This window comes from Mycena indigotica, assembly GCF_014461135.1.
Source record: "Mycena indigotica strain 171206Taipei chromosome Unknown Mind.scaff0008, whole genome shotgun sequence".
NCBI lineage: Eukaryota > Fungi > Basidiomycota > Agaricomycetes > Agaricales > Mycenaceae > Mycena > Mycena indigotica.
Genome location: NW_023503007.1, coordinates 2,389,165 through 2,409,814, shown reverse-complemented (window position 1 = coordinate 2,409,814; position 20,650 = coordinate 2,389,165). Strand labels below are relative to the sequence as shown.

At 55.7% G+C, this 20,650-nt stretch overlaps 3 protein-coding genes across 3 annotated transcripts; 2 read left to right on the top strand and 1 right to left on the bottom strand.

The window, feature by feature from the left end:
• Window positions 1-14,725: 14,725 nt before the first annotated feature.
• MIND_00934500 (F-box domain-containing protein) lies at window positions 14,726-16,255 on the top strand (the record flags this gene model as incomplete). Its single annotated transcript, XM_037365967.1, has 1 exon — window positions 14,726-16,255. The coding sequence occupies exon 1, from the start codon at window positions 14,738-14,740 to the stop codon at window positions 16,253-16,255; it is 1,518 nt and encodes a 505-aa protein (XP_037217379.1). The 5' UTR covers window positions 14,726-14,737.
• Window positions 16,256-16,445: 190 nt separating this feature from the next.
• Window positions 16,446-17,687, bottom strand: MIND_00934400 (NmrA domain-containing protein; the record flags this gene model as incomplete). Its single annotated transcript, XM_037365966.1, has 7 exons — window positions 16,446-16,577; window positions 16,627-16,691; window positions 16,741-17,067; window positions 17,121-17,182; window positions 17,228-17,349; window positions 17,408-17,589; window positions 17,642-17,687. 7 exons carry the CDS (start codon window positions 17,685-17,687, stop codon window positions 16,446-16,448), a joined length of 936 nt encoding a protein of 311 aa, XP_037217378.1.
• A 1,234-nt stretch (window positions 17,688-18,921) lies between these two features.
• MIND_00934300 (Serine/threonine protein phosphatase 2C) lies at window positions 18,922-20,285 on the top strand (the record flags this gene model as incomplete). Its single annotated transcript, XM_037365965.1, has 4 exons — window positions 18,922-19,159; window positions 19,221-19,568; window positions 19,617-19,793; window positions 19,843-20,285. The coding sequence occupies exons 1-4, from the start codon at window positions 18,970-18,972 to the stop codon at window positions 20,283-20,285; spliced, it is 1,158 nt and encodes a 385-aa protein (XP_037217377.1). The 5' UTR covers window positions 18,922-18,969.
• Window positions 20,286-20,650: the final 365 nt, after the last annotated feature.

The window sequence follows — 20,650 nt, the reverse complement described above, 5'->3', positions numbered from 1 at the left end:
CGGCAGTGACTAGAATTCCCTAAGGATACTAATGAAATTTGTAGGTAAACCATCCTTTTGATGACCTGGAAGATGACGAACCATCTGAGGACAACGGGAAAGCACGTCGGGGTGCTCCTCGCGACCCATTGCTCGACCGTCTCCTCATCCGATGCCATCCGATCTCTACAAACAAACAGCGTGAACGCTGCAGCGGTTCTGGCTGCCACGAGAGCTGGGCAGCACCACGTATTAAGGAGCGGGTTCTTACACATGCTTCAGCGTGTGCGGGACAACCGGTGGAGGTTCGGCAAGAGGCAGAGGCAGAGAACGCCAAAGATGCGTTGTCAACGGCGGTTGAGAAAGGTGCAATACCATCCAACACGGCCCAAAATCAACGCAACGCTTTTGCTGCTTTTGAAGAGGCGGGGAAGATTAACAAGAAGAAAGCGGTTCAGCTACGCACAAAGCAGAACAATCTCCTGCTTCTCAACGCACTATGTGAATCCGCTATCTCAATCCGTTTCATCGACACCCTCTCCTTCCGCAAATTCACCACCCAGCTCGATGCCACTCATGGCCTTGTTTCGGCGACAACAATGACATCGTATATCCATAAAGAGGCAGCAAAGATAACGCTCAAGAGCATCGAACACCTCAAGCGTCTCTTCAATCTGTCCATCTCATACGATGGCGGTACACTCGGAGGCCAGCAAGTTTATACGGTTCATGTTACTGAGCCGGACTCCCGAGAGTCGTATCTCATCCGCGGAGACGAGGCATCCGGTGTCTCCCACACTGGGGAACATATTCGAGATGTTCTCCTAAAGGTACTTCCTGATGTACTACTTCGCCACTGCCTTCATCGCTGACGTTGTCAGGTCATGAAGCAAATTGGCATCAATAACTTTGGTTCCCTCGTCTCCGATAATGCAGGAAATACACGGTTGCTCGTGAGCTCATTGCCGCCGACTTCCCTGCGATTCTTTCATGTCAAGACCCACCACACCACCTTTCAAATTTGATCAAGGACATTTGTCGGTTAGAGTATTTCAAACCGGTAGGTGCCCTTTCCTATGTCCACCTCCTCTGAAGGGTTTGTCAGGCTATTGAGAAGCTGCGAGCCATCATCAGCTTCTTTTCGCAGTCAACGTTTGCCTCTACTCATCTCGGTGCTTTGCGTGTCATCCTTCATATCAACAAGGGGCTCGAAAAGATCGGTAAAACTCGATTCGGCACAATGTATTGGTCTGGCTATGCCCTGCTCCGGTGTCTTGATGCGATTGTCGAGCTCGTTCGTCTGGGTATTGTTTCTACTGATGGGTCCGAAGTAATTTACCGTCTGGCGTTTAGTGTCGTTATTGATCAGACTCTAGGAACAGTCAAAATTGGCTTTTATTCGTCAACTTCCTGAACGCTTGAAGTTCGAGCTGGAGCTCAAGCAGCTCATTGCCGTCTTAGAGCCAATCGCACGCGCCATCAAGTGCCTCGAAGGCTCGCACACTACCGTCGGTGACGTTTGGAAGTTTTACGTTGCTATTACAGCGGTGTTGAGAGATACCTTCGACAAGAATGAGCTCGGAATCCCATGTACTGTCCAGGATGATGTTCGCGGCCTTGTTAACGCTCGTTACGAGCAGATGATTGGGTCTTCGCCATTGTACCTAAGCGGGTTTTTCCTTGACCCAGGTATAATGTCACTTTCATTCCGGTTTTTGCATGCTGATCTGCCGACAGAGTTAGTCCAGAGCTCCATCCTACGGACTGGGGGCGCGAACCAACTTGATGTTGCTGTAGAATCTACCGCTGACCTCACAGACTTGGCCGTCGATGACCCGACTCAAACCGACAGTGATTTGCGCCGTCAGATTCCCATGTATGCTGAAGTCGGCCAGTACATGGTTGACTTACTGGTAGAGGAGCTAAATCGTGGTCGCTACTCATCAGCCTTTGACGACTATGAGGATGGAGATGCTATCATTGTGGCATTCAAGGAGCAGTTTGAGCGATTTGTTCGTCAACGTGCCCCCTTTCACTTGCGCAATCCTCAATGGGTTCGACTCTATGATTATTACCTGGCCATGCTCAACGAGCCAGATGCGGGTATATTTGCGGTTCGTTGTTAAGATTCGGTAAAATCATTTTGTCATTTGACTATTCACAGTTTGTTGCGCTCAAGATACTGTCTGTGATGCCAACATCAATGCCAGAGGAGCGCACAATGTCATTCTTCACAAAGCTCAATGCGAAGGACCGTAGCCGGCAGGATTCAAAAACGACGGTGTCTGTGACCAAGGTACGACAGAATCTCCGCCGACAACCGGAATACAGAAGGAAGGCAGACAAAACAAAGTCCACTCCCGTCACAACTATGTCCTGGCGTGCAATCAGCAGTCTATTCACAACGGAGACCCTTCCAGTGACACCACCCTCACCCGCACCAACCTCCATTTTATCAGAGCCCGAGTCAGATGTCATAGACATTGACACCGACTTCATGTCTGAAGTAGAAGGCGAGACGGCAAATATCCATCATTCGGAGGCGCTGCCAGCCGCCACTGAAGAGCCCACGCCAGACGTCGACAGTGTGGCAATGGGCTTGAACGCGGTGACTCGGGATCTCGACAGCCATTCCGATACTCCCACGAGCTCCTCTTCCCCTTTCTTTGATGTAGAGACATCGACATCGACGACTTCCTTGCCATTCTTTCGCGACCTACTCAGCGACGCACCAGTTGCCAGTGGAGAAGGTATTTTGGACTTTGTGGGAAGAAAGAGAGGCACAAAACAAGGCGCAAAGACTGGAGGAACTCGAAAAGTGGTCCTCAGCGCCACGAAAGTAGCATTTTAGGCTTCTTGGTTAATTAACATGTTAATAAACACCTGTTCAGGGGGGGTCAGAATTTTTTTGCGTTGATAAATAGCCTGGCCAATAACTTACAGCACCCTAGTCTGAGTTGGCCCTACTTCTCATATATTATCTATTATATATGGTGATTCATACATTACTCTTAGTAGGAACAAGTGTCAGGAGTGATCACTTTGTGTTGACCTATTAAACATAGTGTAGGACCTCTGATCAAGTGTCTACTGGCTAACCTGATGCTAGTGACAATGCCCCTGACTGTAGTTTGAGAGTCCTATGTAACCTAGGAAGGCCCAAAAGGAAGTTGCCCTGACAATCCAGCATGTATTTTATGTTTTTGATTCTTTTTCTAGCAGCAAATATGTCAAACATATCAAGAGATATGCATACTAGATTATAGTTGAATATATTCATAACATATTCATATTTCGCAGCTGAATATGATTATGTTATACTACAAATATATTATTGGGTTGGAGCTCTGAATATGATATGATTATAATATATTATGCCCATAAAATAATATAATCATATTTGGCCAGCACTAGTCCGAAAGGCCGCCTTCCACTCGTCTCCTTCTTTAATCCGGATGTTATTAAAGCCCCAGCGAACGTCGAGTTTGGTGAAGTAACGGGCGCCCTTAAGCCTGTTGATAAGGTCATTAATCAACGGGAGGGGTACCGGTTCTTAATCGTCATTGCGTTGAGGGCGCGGTAGTCCTGGACAAACCGAAGTCCTCCGTCCTTTTTCTTAACGAAGAAGACGGGGGAAGCCATCGGAGATTTCGAAGGGCGGATACGGCCTGTGGCAAGTCCCTCCTCGATGAACTCGTCAAGTTCGCGCTGTTCAAGGGGGAGATCGGATACACCTTGCAATTAGCGGGCTTCGCGTCGGGAGCGAGTTCGATAGCGTGGTCCCAAGCCCTCCGCTCTGGTAACGTGTCGAAGGACTCCTTGTCAAAGACGTCTTGGAACTCCTTGGCCCAGTCCGGAATCTCCGAAGGCGGGGGGGGCCGAGGCGGGGGCGAAGGCCTCTGCAAGGCGTTGGGACACGGTGCTCCCAGCGCGAATCTCCTCGAATGGGCGAAAGGAGGTGTAGAAGATGCGGTCGCCGTCTTCAAGATGCTCGTCGTCGTCAAGGTCTGGTGAGCGCTCCGGAGGGTCCGAAGCAGCTCCGAGTTCGTCGTCCGCATCGTCTGGGCCAGCGATATCGATAGCGCAAACGGTGGGGAAGGCGCCCGCAAGCAAGCGCGATTTAAGGAGTCGGAGACAGTGAACCTCAGCGCGCTCGGTCCGTTCCTCGTCGCGGCAGGTGGAGCAGCTTCGGGGGTAGCGGCTCATTTTCACCTCCTTTGTTTCCCAGTTGATCTCGGGGTTATGCCTTTTGAGCCAGGAGTACCCGAGTATCAAGTCCTGTTTCCCAAGGTGGGTTACAGCCAGCTGAACGCGTTCGGAGTGTCCGTTGTATCGTAGGACCAGGTCCGCGATTTGGCGAATAGACCCAGCATCATTGGGGGTGCCGTCGACATTGTAGACCGGTATGGGTACTGAGAGATTTCGGACTGGCACGTTGTTTCAGTTGACGTATTCTGTGTCGATAAAGTCCGAAGTGGCTCCGCAGTCGACCAGACCTGAGAGGGAGAGCTTGAGCGCGTTCGCAGTGGACTCAAGCTCAAGAGGAAGGTGGAGCGAGTTAACCCCAGGAGCGGCAGAGATGGTATAGCTGCCAGGTAGCTTTTTCTCCCAGGCAAGTCGGCGAATCCGAACGGGGGGCTTCGGAGGGGGCAGGGGGTGCGTCTTTCATTTCAGGCTCGTTGTAAGGCAAGGGAGTTGATTCATCATACAAACAAGTGAAACGATTTATGGACGCGAACGAGGGGCACACCAGTCACTCGTCGCGGGGACAAAATCCTCTGCCGGAGCCTCCGAATGCGCCTCTGCTAAGGCCGCGGTGTCGGACAACCGCGCAAGTAGCTCTCCCAGCATCTCATCGCCAAGTTGCTGGATCACCTCGTCGAGGATGTCCATATGGCGAACATCGGCGGGGAGCGGACAATCCCGAGCCAAGTGATTGGGGCCGCCGCATCTGAAGCAGGCTCGACGAGGGGCGCCCCAAGCCCTAGTACGATCCAACTCCATAGGGACGGGAGCCGGAGGTACCGGGACGGGGGCGCGGGCCGCGGGTGGCGCAGGTGCGGCCACCGGGCGGATGGGGAACGGAGTTGCCGAACAAGTGATGGGGAAGGCGCCGCGGGAGCTCCCGGCGGTCCGCGGGGTAGCCGTTCCCTTAATGAGCTTCGCTCGCACCAGGGCTTCATATTGTCGGAAAGCCCGAGTGCGCCAGCCCAGATAGTCACGGAGGTCTGGGGGTCGTTCAAGACGTGATGCCGTTGTTGATCAGGGGGTCAAGTCCGTGGCGGTACTTGGTCACCTTAACCAACGCGTCTTCGAATCCGGCGAGGTCCATTAGGTCCTCGAAGTCGTCGGTGTATCCGTGAGACATCCCGCGTTCCCATGTGATAACCCGCGCTCTCCAACTTGGCAAGCGCAAGGTCCTGCTCGTTCTCCTCAACGAACCGAAGGCGAAACTCGGAGAGGAATAGGTTCCACCGAGGGAAGGGGAAGGGGGTTTTGCTCCCATGACGCTCTGCCCACTGCTGAGCAGGTCCCTCCGCCATATACTCTAAGGGTCCGCCTGCTAGGTAGCGGAACTATATACTGCGCTCTTGACGCGCCAAGGTTGATCGTTGCTCCGTGCAGTATGCCTGCGCCATGTCGCAGGCCAGGTCCCAGGGGGATCGCCAGGCGGGGGCGGCGATGCGCCTGACGGAGGCGGTGATGCGATCACCGGAGTCGGAGCCGGAGTCGGACCGGAATCGGAATCGTCTCCGAGGGGCCGAAAGGGAGGTTCCCCTGACATCACCCCCCCTTTGAATGCGGCGTCCCCGACGCATAGACCGGAATGGAATCGAGTCGAAGGTTGCAGAGGCGATGTGCCGTGGGTTTGCCAGGGTACTTACGATAGAACTCCGCGATTTTCTCCGGGGCGAAGACGCGGTCGAAGCGGACCCACTGGTCATGCGACGCGTCGTAGCCTTTCCATCTGACGGCAAATTCAGCCGTTTATACCTCACCCTTGCGTCCAGGATTTCCTCTACTTCCCACTCCAGGACTCCGTCCTCGAGGTCCGGAGGGGGCTGGTCGTAGCCGGGGCGTCCGTCGAAGGGGTCGTCTTGGGCGAGCTCGAGCTTGACGACGGGGAAGACCGGGTGGAGCTTCGAGTAGCGCGGAGGGAGGTCGAGCTTGTAGGCACCTTTGCTGATCTCCGCGACTATCTTGAATGGTCCGAGGCGGCGGTGGGAGAACTTCTCCGAGGGGCGAGTCGTCCTGATGTCAGAGGCATCCAGCCAAACACGGTCGCCAACCTTAAACTCCGGAGACGGAGTGCGTCTCCGGTCGTAGTAGCGCTTGTACTCCTCTTTGGCCTTAGTGAGCGCGGCCTTGGCTTCGGCAACACCAGTGGCAATCCGGTCGCGGAACTCGTTCACGGACTCCATAGCGGAACGGACTCCGGGTTCGAAGCCCATGCGCGGGAGTCGTCCCGTGTCCGTCATGAAGGGGACTTGTTGCGTGGAGGAGTGAACGTGGTTGTTGTAGGCGAACTCCAGGGCCGGAATCAGCTCATCCCAGTCGTCCTGCTGATAGTTGGTAAAGATCCGCAGGTACTGCTCCAGCTCCTGGTTGACGCGCTCTGTTTGACCGTCTGTCTGCGGGTGGTACGCGGTGGACGTGGCAGGCTTGATGCCGATTAGACGCCAGAGTTCTCGGGTGAAGTCCGCGATGAACTGCGAGCCGCGGTCGGAGACGTACTTCTCCGGAGTCCCGTGATGGCGCCAGACATTCCGGTAGTAGAGGCGAGCCGCCCCTACTGCGTCGACCGTGGTGTGACACTCCGAGAAGTGGGCACGCTTCCCAAGGGTGTCGACGACGACCATGATCGCGTCGTACCCATGGGCCTCCGGAAGCTCGACGATGAAGTCGACGGAGACGGTATGCCAACGCTCTGGGGGGCGTTTCCGTCGGGTGCAGCTCTCCGTGGGGCAGTCTCCGGAGTGCTTTGGTGCGACAGCACAAGTCACAGGTCGCGACGTACCGGCCAATATGGCGAGACATCTGAGGCCACCAGTAGTTCCGGGAGACCAACTCCAAGGTCTTGAAGCGACCCGCGTGTCCGGCAACTCGAGTGTCGTGGCAGAGCTCGATGATGCGTCTCCGGAGGTCCTTATCCTTAGGTACGACAATCTTCCCACGAAAGTGAAGAAGACCACCGGAGACAGCCCACTCGTCGGAGCGCGAGGAGCGGGGGCCTCGGGCTTGACCTTGGACCTTTAGGAGTTGCCGGGCCGCTAGTGCGACGGGCTCCTCCAGGTCAGGCTCACCGGAGAGGGCATCGCGGATGTCGCGAAGGAGTTCAGAACCAGGGCCGGAAACGGAAACGCCTTCGAGAGCGGGACATGGAAGAGTTCGGGCCGCAGAAGGACGACGTCGGAGTTGTCGGAATCGATTCCGTGGTCTGGTCTCCGAGAGAGGGCGTCAGGTCGGCCCATGTCGCGGCCGGGCTTGTGGTGCAGCGTGAAGTCGAACCGGGAGAGGTAGAGGGACCAGCGGGCCTGTCTCCGGTTGAGGTGCTGCGTCTTCCTGAAGTACACCAGATTCTTATGGTCAGTCCAGATCTCGACGGGATGCGCGGCGCCCTCGAGGAAGTGTCTATACTCCTCGAGTGCGCGGATGATCGCGAGCATCTCCTTGTCGTGGATTTCGTAGTTGCGCTGGACATCATTTAAGCTTTTGGAATAGAATGCTACAGGGTGCCACTTCCCGTCCGGGGCGGATTGTGAAAGAACCGCCCCGTCGCATAATCAGAGCTGTCCGCCTCAAGTCGGAAAGGCCGTGCGTCGTCCGGAATCGCCAGGACCGGTTCCGAGGTGACTGCGTCCTTGATCGCTTGGAACGCGGAGGCCTCCGCGTCGCCCCAAGTCCATTGCTGGTCCTTCTTGGTGAGCACGAAAAAGAGGGCGTGCAAGGGTCGAGAAGTCCCGAATGAACCTGCGGTAGAAATTAGCGAACCCAAGGAACTGCTGAATGTCCTTCTTGTTTTCCGGAGTCGGCCAAGCGGAGACGCCTGCGACTTTGACGGGGTCCATTTCGACGTGGTTGTGGGAGATGATGACTCCAAGGTACTCGATTGACGATTTTTCAAAGTCGCACTTCTCCGCTCGGAGGTACAACTTGTGCTCTCGGAGTCGCCGCAAGACCTCCTGAACGATCTGCCGGTGTTTCCGGAGGTCGGAATGGGCGATCAGGATGTCGTCAAGGTAGATCATGACGTCTCCGGAGAGGATGAGGTCCTGGAAAATGTCATTCATCATCGTTTGGAACGTCGCGGGAGAGTTTGTCAGGCCGAAATACATCACCAAGGGCTCGAACAGGCCTCGGTTAGTCCGGAAAGCCGCTTTCCACTCGTCACCTTCCTTGATCCGGACGTTGTTGAAGCCCCAACGGACGTCGAGTTTGGTGAAGTAACGAGCGCCTTTGAGCCGGTTGATGAGGTCGTTGATCAGCGGAAGGGGGTACCGGTTTTTGACAGTCATCGCATTGAGAGCACGGTAGTCCTGGACAAAGCGGAGTCCGCCGTCCTTCTTCTTGACGAAGAAGACCGGAGACGCCATCGGAGACTTGGAGGGGCGAATCCGGCCCGTCGAAAGCCCTTCCTCGATGAACGCGTCGAGCTCGCGTTGCTCGAGGGGCGAGATGGGGTACACCTTGCAGTTGGTGGGCTTAGCGTCGGGGACGAGTTCAATGGCGTGGTCCCAGGCTCTCCGCTCCGGTAGCGTGTCGGAAGGACTCCTTGTTGAAGACGTCCTGAAACTCCTTAGCCCAGTCCGGGATCTCGGAGGGCGGAGGGGCGGAGTTCCTGGCGAAGGCTTCGGCCAGGCGCTGTGAGACAGTACTGCCAGCGCGTATCTCCTCCGAGGGGCGGAACGAGGTGTAGAAGATGCGGTCACCATCTTCAAGCTGACCATCGTCTTCATCATCGTCGGAGTCCGGCATCAGATCAGGCAGGGCGGAGTCGTCACCGGAGACGGAATTGTCTCCGTCGTCAGGCCCAGAGAGGTCCATGGTGCAGACCGAGGGGAACGGGCCGGAGCGGAGTCGCTTCTGGAGCAGCCGGAGTCGCCGTAGCTCAGTCCGTTCAACCCGTTCTTCCTCGCGGCAAGTGGAGCAACCGCGGGGGCACCGTGTCATCTTGACCTCCTTGGTTTCCCAATTGATTTCCGGGTTATGCTTCCGCAGCCAGGAGTACCCCAGAATAAGGTCTTGTTTACCAAGATGAGTGACGGCGAGTTGAACACGCCGGAATGGCCTTTGTAGCGTAAGACCAAGTCCGCGATCTGGTTGATGGAGCCGGCGTCGTTCGGAGTGCCATCAACGTTAAAGACCGGAATCGGTTGCGCCAGGGTGCGGACCGGAATGCCATTCCGAGCGACATAGTTCGTGTCGATGAAGTCGGAGGTGGCACCACAGTCAACCAGGCCAGAGAGCGAGAGCTTAAGCGCTGGTAGTGGACTCTAGCTCCAACGGGAGGTGGAGGGAGTTCACTCCAGGGGAAGCAGCGACAGTGTACTGCTTGGGCAGTTTCTTTTCCCAGGCAGTGAGGCGGCGAAGGACGATGACCGGAGTCGCGGGCGAAGTCGGAGACGGAGTCGAAACGGGGCGGGGGAGGGTATGTCTTTCGTTTCAGGCTCGTTGTAGGGCAAAGGAATTGATTCGTCATACAAACAAGCGCAAACGATTTACGGACGCGAACGAGGGCACACCAGTCACTCGTCGCGGGGGACAAAATCCTCTCCGGCCATCGACTCCGCGACTGTTTCCGGCAGCGCAGCTGTGTCCGAGTAGCGGGCGATCAACTCCGCTAACATCTCGTCACCGAGTTGTTGGATCACCTCGTCGAGGATGTCCATTGAGCGGACATCCGCGGGGAGGGGGCAATCTCGGCGAGAATGGTTTGGGTCGCCGCACCTGAAGCAGGCGCGACGAGGGGCACCCCGAGCCCTAGTGCGATCCAACTCCATGGGGACGGGAGCTGGAGGCGCCGGAGCGGGGCGCGGGCCGCGGGTGGCACGACCGGAGCCACCGGGCGGAAGGGGGCCGGAGCCGGGACGCGGTTGACCGGAAACGGAGTCCGAATCAAACCGCCAGGCGTCTTGGGGGCGGCTGACTTGATCAGCTTGGCCCGGACCAGGGCCTCGTATTGACGGAAGGCCCGGGTGCGCCAGCTAAGGTAGTCCCGGAGGTCCGGGGGGTCGTTCGAGGACGTGATTCCGTTGTTGATCAGGGGGTCAAGTCCGTGGCGGAACTTGGTCACCTTGACCAACGCGTCTTCGAATCCGGCGAGGTCCATCAGGTCCTCGAAGTCGTCGGTGTACTGGTAGACATCCTTTGTGCCCATGTGATAGGCGGAAGTCTCCAGTTTGGAGAGAGCATGATCTTGCTCATTCTCCTCGACGAACCGGAGTCGGAACTCGGAAACGAACGAGCCCCAGGACGGAAACGGAAACGGGGCTTTGCTTCCGTGGCGCTCCGCCCATTGCTGAGCGGGTCCTTCTGCCATAAACGACATGGCATAGCGGACGGCCTTTTCCTCGCTCGCCTCTCCGTTGACCACGAAGGCCTCAGGGGCAAGGCGGGCGTAGGTGCGGACCGCGTAGAGGAACGCGCGGCCGCGTTTCCGATCGCCGTTAAAGGTGAACGGGGGATTTGGTCGTAAAACCAATTTTGAGGCGAGGTTGATGTCGCCAAAGAGGGCCTCGGAATCGCCCTGAACCGGAGTCGGAGTCGGAATCGACGTCTCCGGTGGTGGTGTTTGGGGTCCGCCAGCAGTGTTAGCGGCGGCAGCGGCAGCGGAAGCCTGGGTGGTGAGGAGAGTAAGGGCCTCAGTTAGGCGGTCGATTTTCGCCTCGAGTGCATCCAGCCGAGTGTCAGCGTCAGGAGTAGCTCCGGAAGGCATGACAGGTGCGGGGACGACAGGAGTGGCAGAGGAGGAGGGGACAAGTGGCAGGGGCGGTGGCGAGGGCGGAGTGGACTCGGACTCTGAGCCTGAGTCAGCGCCGAACCTGGCAATCTTGTCCGGTTGATCCCGTAGAGAGTTTCTTCTGCTGTAAGGGCAACCCCGGAGGCCTGAGATCAAGGTCCTAGCAGGGGAGGATCCAAAGAGAAGAAACTCTAAGGGTCCGCCTGCTAGGTAGCGGAACTATATACTGCGCTCTTGACGCGCCAAGGTTGATCGTTGCTCCGTGCAGTATGCCTGCGCCATGTCGCAGGCCAGGTCCCAGGGGGATCGCCAGGCGGGGGGCGGCGATGCGCCTGACGGAGGCGGTGATGCGATCACCGGAGTCGGACCGGAATCGGAATCGTCTCCGAGGGGCCGAAAGGGAGGTTCCCCTGACACATAGGGACGGGAGCCGGAGGTACCGGGACGGGGGCGCGGGGCCGCGGGCCGCGGGTGGCGCAGGTGCGGCCACCGGGCGGATGGGGAACAGAGTTGCCGAACGAGTGATGGGGAAGGCGCCGCGCGGAGCTCCCGAAGCGGTCCGCGGGGTAGCCGTTCCCTTAATGAGCTTCGCCGCACCAGGGCTTCATATTGTCGGAAAGCCCGAGTGCGCCAGCCCAGATAGTCACGGAGGTCTGGGGGGTCGTTCGAAGACGTGATGCCGTTGTTGATCAGGGGGTCAAGTCCGTGGCGGTACTTGGTCACCTTAACCAACGCGTCTTCAATCCGGCGAGGTCCATTAGGTCCTCGAAGTCGTCGGTGTATCCGTAGACATCCCGCGTTCCCATGTGATAACCCGCGCTCTCCAACTTGGCAAGCGCAAGGTCCTGCTTGTTCTCCTCAACGAACCGAAGGGGAAACTCGGAGAGGAATAGGTTCCACCGAGGGAAGGGGAAGGGGGTTTTGCTCCCATGACGCTCTGCCCACTGCTGAGCAGGTCCCTCCGCCATATAGGACATGGCGTAGCGGACGGCCTTTTCTTCGCTCGGCTCTCCGTTGACCACGAAGGCCTCCGGGGCAAGCCGAGCGTAAGTCTTGACCGCGTATAGGAAGGCGCGGCCGCGTTTGCGATCTCCGTTAAACGCAAACGGAGGGTTTGGTCGTAAGACCAGTTTTGAGGCGACAGTAATATCACCAAATAACGCATCCGCGTCGGGGGCATTCGGAGATGCCGAAGGCGGTTCGGGAGCTGCCGGAGGTGGTGCGGCAGCGGAAGCCTGGGAAGCAAGGTGGGTGAGGATATTGGTGAGGTTGTCTAGTTTCGCCTCAAGTGCGTCCATGCGTCAGCGTCCGGAGCAGCTCCGGTGGACATAGCGGGCGTAAAGACGACAAGAGCAGAGGAGGAGGGGTCAAGTGGCAGGGGCGGTGACGAAGGGGGGGTACGGACTCGTACTCCGAGCCTGAATCAGCGCCAAACCTGGCAATCTTGACCGGTTAATCCCGTAGAGAGTTTCTTCTGCTGTAAGGGCAACCCTGGAGACTCCGACGAAAGCCTAGCAGGGGAGGATCCAAAGAGTGAATAAGACTACAGGAAATACACGGAGGGACCGACCTAGCAGGGGAGGATCCAAAGAGAAGAAACTCTAAGGGTCCGCCTGCTAGGGCGCCAACTATATACTGGTCGTCCGTAACTGCCGACGTAGAGTGCAGAAGGCCTGAGCGGCGTCGCAGGCTCTGTCCCAAGGTGATCGTTGGGAGGGTCTTGACGGATCGGTGATTGTGCGGGCGAAGGAGGCCGTGGACGATGGTCGGGGTGGGTCGGAGCGTCCGAGGGGGCGCCGGTCGGATGCGCCTCGGATGCGTTCGGAGGGTCCGAAGGAGGCCGAAGCGGGGGTTCCCCTGACAGATCAGAGGATTATATAGCTCTAGCATAGGTTATAATACTGTTATATAGTACTTAAAACACTAATATCAACCACTTCTCAAAAAGGAAATACCTTATTAAGACCCTTAATTTCACACCCCTTATTAACCCCCCTGTTATGTCCGTGCCGACTCCGGCATTCAATTCCAATATCTGATTCCAGTATTTGGTTTTTACGCAATGAAGATTTACTGAGCGTTTCCAATTACCTGACTTATGATCTATGCAATCATCTATGCCTTATTCGTTGTATGCAACTCCTCTTCTACTTTACTTAACTTTGTTCTAATCTTGTTACTTACTTTGTTATACCTTATTCCGTTTCCGTTACTTCTCATACTATAAATAATTTGATGTATTACTACATACTTCAGTTTGTAAATTAACATTGCTGGTCTCTATCTCCCAGCGTCGTCTCGACTCCGCTCTTGTCTTATCTTGGTCAACTGGAAGCCCCGGTCACCCAAACATTCTTCTGTAGTGTTCCGAGCCCCCAAGTGCTCTCCGACTTCGATTCCGTTTCCAACTCCGACTCCGTCTCCGGTCCTTTGGTCAACACGGCACTTAACAGATATCCAATCCTTACTCGGTTTTGGTGAAGTTGAAGTCATATCCGCTTACCATACTTGCACATGACCGCTTGGTAATAACCAATGCGCTTGGTAAGGACTGAATACTCGCTCAGTCATCCTCTACCTTTACTTACTCATCGTACTTATAAATCGTAGTCAACGTAGTGTAGTCAGCATAGCTAGCCTGAGTATATATACTGAGTAGTCTAGCTTGTCGTCTCTCCAGTCCTGTTGTTATTCACACAGTTACTTACATGCTTTCCTCTATCTTACATATGCTTATGACTCTATGTAGATATCGTCTTGTCAGGTATATACTCAATCCGGTCCTGTTGTTATTCACACAGTTCTGATATCGTCTTGTCAGGTTTCTGCAACTTCTATCAATGTTCCACCTTCAACTACCCCGATATCACAATTCCACCAGTCATGCAAGGCTGGCAAGATTTTGCCCCAACTTCAACCATAAAATGCAATTTTCTGGCTGATCTGGTACCAAAATTTCCTAATGGGGAAGGATGATGAATGTTTAGGTTCGTCGCACATGTCATGCACCTTCAAAGGGGGGTATACTATGCATGAAACCATCAGTCGTTGGACCGACATGATTCAAGTTCCAGCTCAGCTCGCTTCAAGCTTGTCTATTTTTTCTTATATTTGTCAAAGCACTTTTCTCGGATTAATAGGAAGCGTTGTCAGGTGACTTCCATCATATCGTCAACGTCTGTGACGCAAGAGGTATCAGATTCGTGAGATCCACCCACCCGCAATCAAACGTACTGTAATAATTAGACCATAAGTTCATTAATTTTGAATTTTTTCATACCCGAAAGGGCCCAAAAATTTTCTTTTGATTTTAGGTGAATTTTAACACTATGTTTTTTTAGCCCGATTACGCATTACACAAACTTATGGTCTAATTACTACAGTAAACCACCCCCCCCCAAATGCGGAAATCCTGTGACTTCATTATACTGTCGTGACTTGAGGCTAAGGTTGGAGCCTTGGAGGTTGGGCCAAGGTGGCGAGCCCATCAGCTTGACAGCAGCTTTTAGAGCTGTTGGAAGCTTAGTGCTTGACATAGCTAGATATGTGTTTATCTTGTGCTTAGGACCTGCTAGCACAATTTTTCAGAGGCTTGTCACATTGTCACTGCCTAGAGATTGCACTACAAAGTGGCCTATATACATATTGTTCTTGCATGATCGCTAGTTTTTCTGCGGATTCTACCTTGATTTGGAGAAGGCAGTGCGTGATTCAATCAAAATGCCGTTTGATTGCGGGTGGGCAAATCGGCCAAATCTGACACCCCTTGCTGTGACGTGACTCTTGCTCCTGACCACGATGTCTATCGCTTCTCTACTTCGCGAGCAGATCGCCGACATCGACAGCCAGTTGCCCGCTCTCCGTCAACAACTCGCCGATCTGGAGGCCCGGCAGGCCCAGTTCGTTGCTCAGCTCAGCGAGATCAAGTTTCCCGTCCTCACGCTCCCGCACGAAGTCACGCTCTACATCTGGTCGTTCGTCCTGGAGCCATGGAACCCTGTCTACGAATACTCTGAGTATGTACCAGCACAGCCGGCCCTCGTGCTTGCAAGTGTGTGCCGCGTGTGGCGACAGCTTGCGCTGTCAACGACGGAGTTGTGGAGCACGCTAATAGTGTCATGGCCGCATACTGGACCTGTATACTCCATCTTGCTAGCTTCACTCTTCTTAAAGCGCTCCGGGAGCATCCGGCCGCTCGACGTTGACTTCCGCTTCATCGGCAGGCCCGAGCACATCCAGTCGATACAAGTTGAGGAGGCTTTTAATACGCTGAAGCCTGTAGAAGGCAGACTACAACGTCTGCGCATCTCCTACGACGGTCAAGGGGTTGACTCGGCGTTCTTGGACCCGAAAATTCTTCCTGACGCGCTACCCAAACTCCAAGTACTTGACCTGGGGTCCTTCCGCCTCTCCGACAAAACCAACAACATCTCAACGCGGTCCACCCCCAGACTCTCTTACTTGCGCGTGGAATCTGCTCAAATGGCGCGGCGTCTCGGCTTGTCGCCCTGTAACCTTGTCACCCTTGTGCTCTCCTGCGTGGAGCCAGTCCAAACAGCAGAAATGCTGAGTGCGGCCCCGCGGCTGGAGACACTTCATCTCGGGAAGGGCAGGTCTGAGGAGTCGGTAACTGGCGCCTCTCGACGCAGACTCGGAGGCGATCTATGTCTGGTCCACCTCCGGGAACTCTCTTGCTTGCACGCCGACTGGGCTGAGCTCATAGACCGCCTGTCGCTCCCTCGTCTTGAATCCGCGATCCTCGGCTATAGCCTGGACACGCGTGCTGCGGCCGCATTCACCCTCTGCATCCGCTGCAATCCCCAGCCGCCCCTCCGTGAGCTTACTATTCGCGGGATCGCGGTCGGGGCAACCTGGCGCGCCATCGTGTGCCTCCCGCCGACCGTCTCTGAGCTGACGCTCGACGCCCTGCCCTGGGATTTCGCGCACACCGCCCAGTTCTGCCAGGATGTCCGCACGCGGCTGCTGCTCCCCGGCCTGAAACATCTCCGCGTTGAGAACTGGGCGTGCAATTATGAGGACCCAGCAACCGTTGCGACGGTTGGCCTTTGGGTCGACACGGTCGCATCCCGTTGGATCGACCGGACAACGGCGAAGTCAGTCAACTCAGCCAGCCCGGAATCCGCGCCGCCACCGGTACGGCTCAAGTCGTTCTTTCTGGGGCTCTCCAACTCCGATGATTCGGACTGGCACATCAAGGAGCTCCAGGTCCTGGACCCATTGCGCAAAATGAAAGACGAGGGGCTAGATGTTAGGGTCTTCATCAAGAATCGTTTTACGTGCTCGCTGCCTATATAGTCAAAAATAATAGGCGTTGTTCGAAGAGAAACTGACTGATCATAAAAGTGGGGAAATGTAAATTATGTGGAAGATTTTACTTCCGCTTTGGCCGCCATGCTTCGTTGCTTTCCAAAACGGTCACGGGTCGGGACAAAACCACGTACATTGGCAAGGTATACTTTTAGTTATCGTACAAAAATTACATTATCTACGAGAAGTGCTTGAGGACACCCTCCTTGATGAACTGGTCGAGCGTGCCGAACTTGACGCCGAGCGCAGCGAGCTTGGGGTTCGGGATGGCGTCGGGGTACATGCCCTCGGTTTTGGCTTGGAAGAGGAACTGGTAGGCGGAGTCAGATGCGGTACTATGATCCAGAGGAACAACGCACCATCTCATCGAGCTCAGCCATGCCGGTGGTCTCGACGCTGAAGAAGTTGACGGGCTTGCCAAGTGCTAGGTGTTGATGTTAATTGCGAGAAGACGGAAGGCAACAGCAACATACCCTTGGAGATGGCGGCAGCGAGCTCAGGGTAGGTGAATTTGAGGGTGACGACGGGGAACGAGCCGCCGAGGATGCCAACCTCCTTGCCCTTGTCGGTGTTGTAGTTCTTGGCGAGGGCAAGAACAGCTGGGCCGAGGTCGTTCTTGACCCAGGTCGCTTGTTGCTTGTCGGTGGCGCTGTATTTCGGGATCGGGATGGTGTAGCCGTTGCCGGACTCGGCGGGGACCATGCTGCCAAATGCCCAAAGGTTTTCGCCGAACCAGGCGGTGTAGACGATCGAGTGGGGGACGCCAGAAGCAGCAAGATAGTCACCAACGATGGCTTTGTCTGAGGGAATCGTAAACATTTACGGCGACGAGGAAACATGGGAGACAACGCACTGTCGCAGTGGTAGACGTGCTTCCACTCGCCCTTGCTGGCCTCAGAGATGTTGGGGAGCGAGCTAACGGCAGGTCAGATGGTGTTTTCGCAGTTGTAGACAGCGCACCTCCACAAGAGGTACTTGACACCCTCCTCCTTCGCGGCATCAACGAGGTTCTTGCCCTGGGTAATCTCGCCAGCACCCTTGGGGTCGGCGGGGAAGACAGAGGGGTCCCAGAAGTTGGTGATCTAATAAAAAAAAGTCAATCGATCAAGTCGAAGCCGCCCCAAAAACCACAGCACGCACGCCAAAGACGACCTCGCTGCCGCGGATGGCCTTCTTGAGCGACTCCTTGTCGAACAAGTCACCGGAGACAACCTCGACGCCGCGGGCGATCAGGGCCTTGCTCGCGTCGGAGTCGACCTTGCGCGAAACAGCGCGGAGGGTGAAGGTCCCGTCAGCGAGAGCAGACTCGATGATGGCAGCGCCTAGCGCATGGTCAACAAGCAAGAAACGCGTCCAAAAGATGAAAGGGCTCACCCTGCTTTCCGGTCGCGCCGAAGACGGTGAAGATGCGTTTAGACATGGCAGAGATGGGTTGTAGAGTTCAAGGGAGCAGATGAAGTGTCCATTGTCGCGCTTCTCGCAGCCCTTTATACCGTTCCGGACCCCAAGTTGGCGACGCGTCTTCTGCGACGTGGTGGTGGGTTCTGACCAAGCTTTGCTAAGCGAAAGCGGTGGTGCTACGCGGTGATGCGCGCGACGTGACGTTTTGTCAGGACGTGTGACCCTGGGAAACTCTCTATCGATGGAATCGTTGCCAAGGGCGATTGACACTGCCGGACCGAGACCGCGAAGAACTCAAAAAGAAGCTCGAGCGGCCAGTGCAGATGGTTACTGCTTGATCTTACCGCAGACGATTACCTCTATGTACGATCTTTGAGGCGGCGTTCCGCGATGAGGCCTGAGGATCGGATTCAGAAGTGGGATCGGAACCTCGGCGGAAGCAAAAACTTGCAGTTGACGTCATAACCCAATTTCGTCAGGCTGTTGTAGGACCCCCGAAAGTCTGTTGTGAACTTTGATTTTAAAACACCCAAATTTGGGTAAAAAATGTCCGAACAAATTTGCTCAAGAGGGTTAAAAATGTCCGGACTCCATGCAAAGTCCTTCCGGGCCGGGGCGCCGCCGAGCCGGACCGAACCCGGCTGCTGCGACATTTATGGGCGAAATCTCCGAATCAGGCACAACACCGCCTAATTTAGCGCAGATTCCATGCAAAAGTGCTTCCCAGTGGGCTAAATTGCTTCTGGTCTTGTCTCCAGCACATCATGATGCGATGATTTGGTGCCCACCCTTGAGCATGGGGGGCCAAATGCATGTCCGGACCCCTGCTCAAAGTGTTCGCAGACCTGGCCCTCCAATGTCCGGACAACATACAAGGTTTCTGCCCAAATCCGCCCAAAAAATGTCCGGACCACCCATCAAACATCAGCCCAGACTTTCGGGGGTCCTGCTGTTGTCCAACTGTTGTCACAGTTCCAACTCGTCGGTCCGGCTCGTCGCACATTGTAGGCCCGGGGCATCAATATTACGTTCTCGTTAGTATCGGTTCATTACAGGAGACAGTTTCTGAGATGGCAAGGACTATGAGGTGTAAGGTCCCCCGTCCCTGCACTGTTTAGTCTGTTCATGATACTTGTCGGGACTCGGACGCTACACCACAACAAAGCTATGAGCGCACAGTTCCACAATGTTTGTTGATAGAATGATGAGATCGTCACAGACGTGACGGTGGCGATGCCCTCTCTTCGAATGAGCCCACAAAGGCTAATGTGGGAAACTGCTTCTTGCCAGCAGCCACATCGATGTCAGACGAAACTGCATACCCGCACCTCCGCGCGCTGCTCGACGCCGGCGCAGACCGCGTGGGCGACATGCACTTCGTGACGCTCGGCGGGTGCATCACGCAGGGCCCGCTGCCGAGCCAGGACCGCTTTCATGGGGAGATGTGGGACCTTCCGGGCGGGAAGTGGAAGTTCTCGATGGTGCTTGATGGTGTGTACCAGTCGCGGGCCAACTCTGTGTTTTGAGTCTTGACGGTCCTTTTATGGTGCAGGACACGGTGAACAGGACGATACGGTTGACTTTGCGCTTGCGGAGCTGCCCCGGGCAGTAGAGCGCGCGCTCGCAGCCGAGTTCGCTGCAGGCAACCCTCTTGGAAACGAGCAAATTGCGGCGCTGCTTACGCGTACGATCGTCGCGCTGGACGAACGCATCAAGAACGACTTTCTTGCCCTCCTTCCCGCGGACCTGGCCGGCTTCGACGCCTCAAAAGAGCTGCGCTATGCAGACGGCAATACAAGAGTCGAGGTACGCCGCTGTGCAAACGGCACGACGGTGTGTATTGCGCTGGTAGATCCGACTGGAGGCGTACACGTGGTGAATGTCGGCGACTGCGATTCCTGTTTGTCTACTCTCCAATTCCTCAAAAAGAGCTAATATAATATCCCAGTCCTTTGTTGGACGTCGGGCCCTGATGACGTCTGGGAGACGCTGGACCTCGCGCCGCACCACCGTACCTCCAACCCGGCAGAAATCGCGCGCATCCGGAGCGAACACCCCGACGAGCCCGATTGCGTAACCGCAGACGAACGCCTCCTCACTCTGCGGGGCATGAACCTCAGCCGCGGTACCTAGGTCTCTTCTTCCTCTCGGAAACAGCAGCTGACCAACGCCAGCCATCGGCGACGTGCACTACAAGTTCCCCAACGCCATCCTCGAGGTCATCGCGCTAGCTACTAGCCCAAACTACGCGCTCTATCTGCGGAGCTACAACAAGACACCGCCCTACATGTCGCACGTGCCTGAGGTTTTCCACGCGCAGCGGCCCGCCGGCGTGCCTCCGGGGGGCCACTGCTTCCTGATCCAGTCGTCCGACGGCCTCGACAGCCTGATCGCCGGCCGCGCCACCGCGTACCAGGGGCGGCTCGTCCCCGGCGCGATGGCACGCGTCGCGGCCGCCGCTGGCAGGGCACGCGACGAGGAGGGAAATATGGCGCGCGCGGTCATTTGGGAGTCGTTCGCGAGCGAGGTTGTGGGTTTGAATTTGTATGAGTTGGCGGATACCGGGAAGTGGGGTGGCCGGCGGGATGATATCACGGTGGCAGTTGTGCCCGTGTGATGTGAGCGAGCCCGAGCATGAAGAAGGAAAGGAAAGCCCGCAGTCAAAACAACGCCCTCGAAATTTCTATTACTTGGCATACAGAATACTCTTTTTTGTGAAATCCTGCAGCGTCACCCGTTGCTGCGTTGATCAACTGGTGAGCACTCTGCGAGTGTGTGGTAAACCCTGTTAAGTTGATGCAGGCTACAACCTGGGCTGCGCTACAAACACGTTCGCTGCGGAGAAGGGATGGGATCTAGTCCCGGTGCGTGTCAGTTGGATGTTTGTATATATAGAGATATATAGGCAGTGATGAGCGACAGGGTCTCAGATCGTCGGGTTCGGGTTAAACTTGGACCATGAACACTGGCAAGTGTGTCACA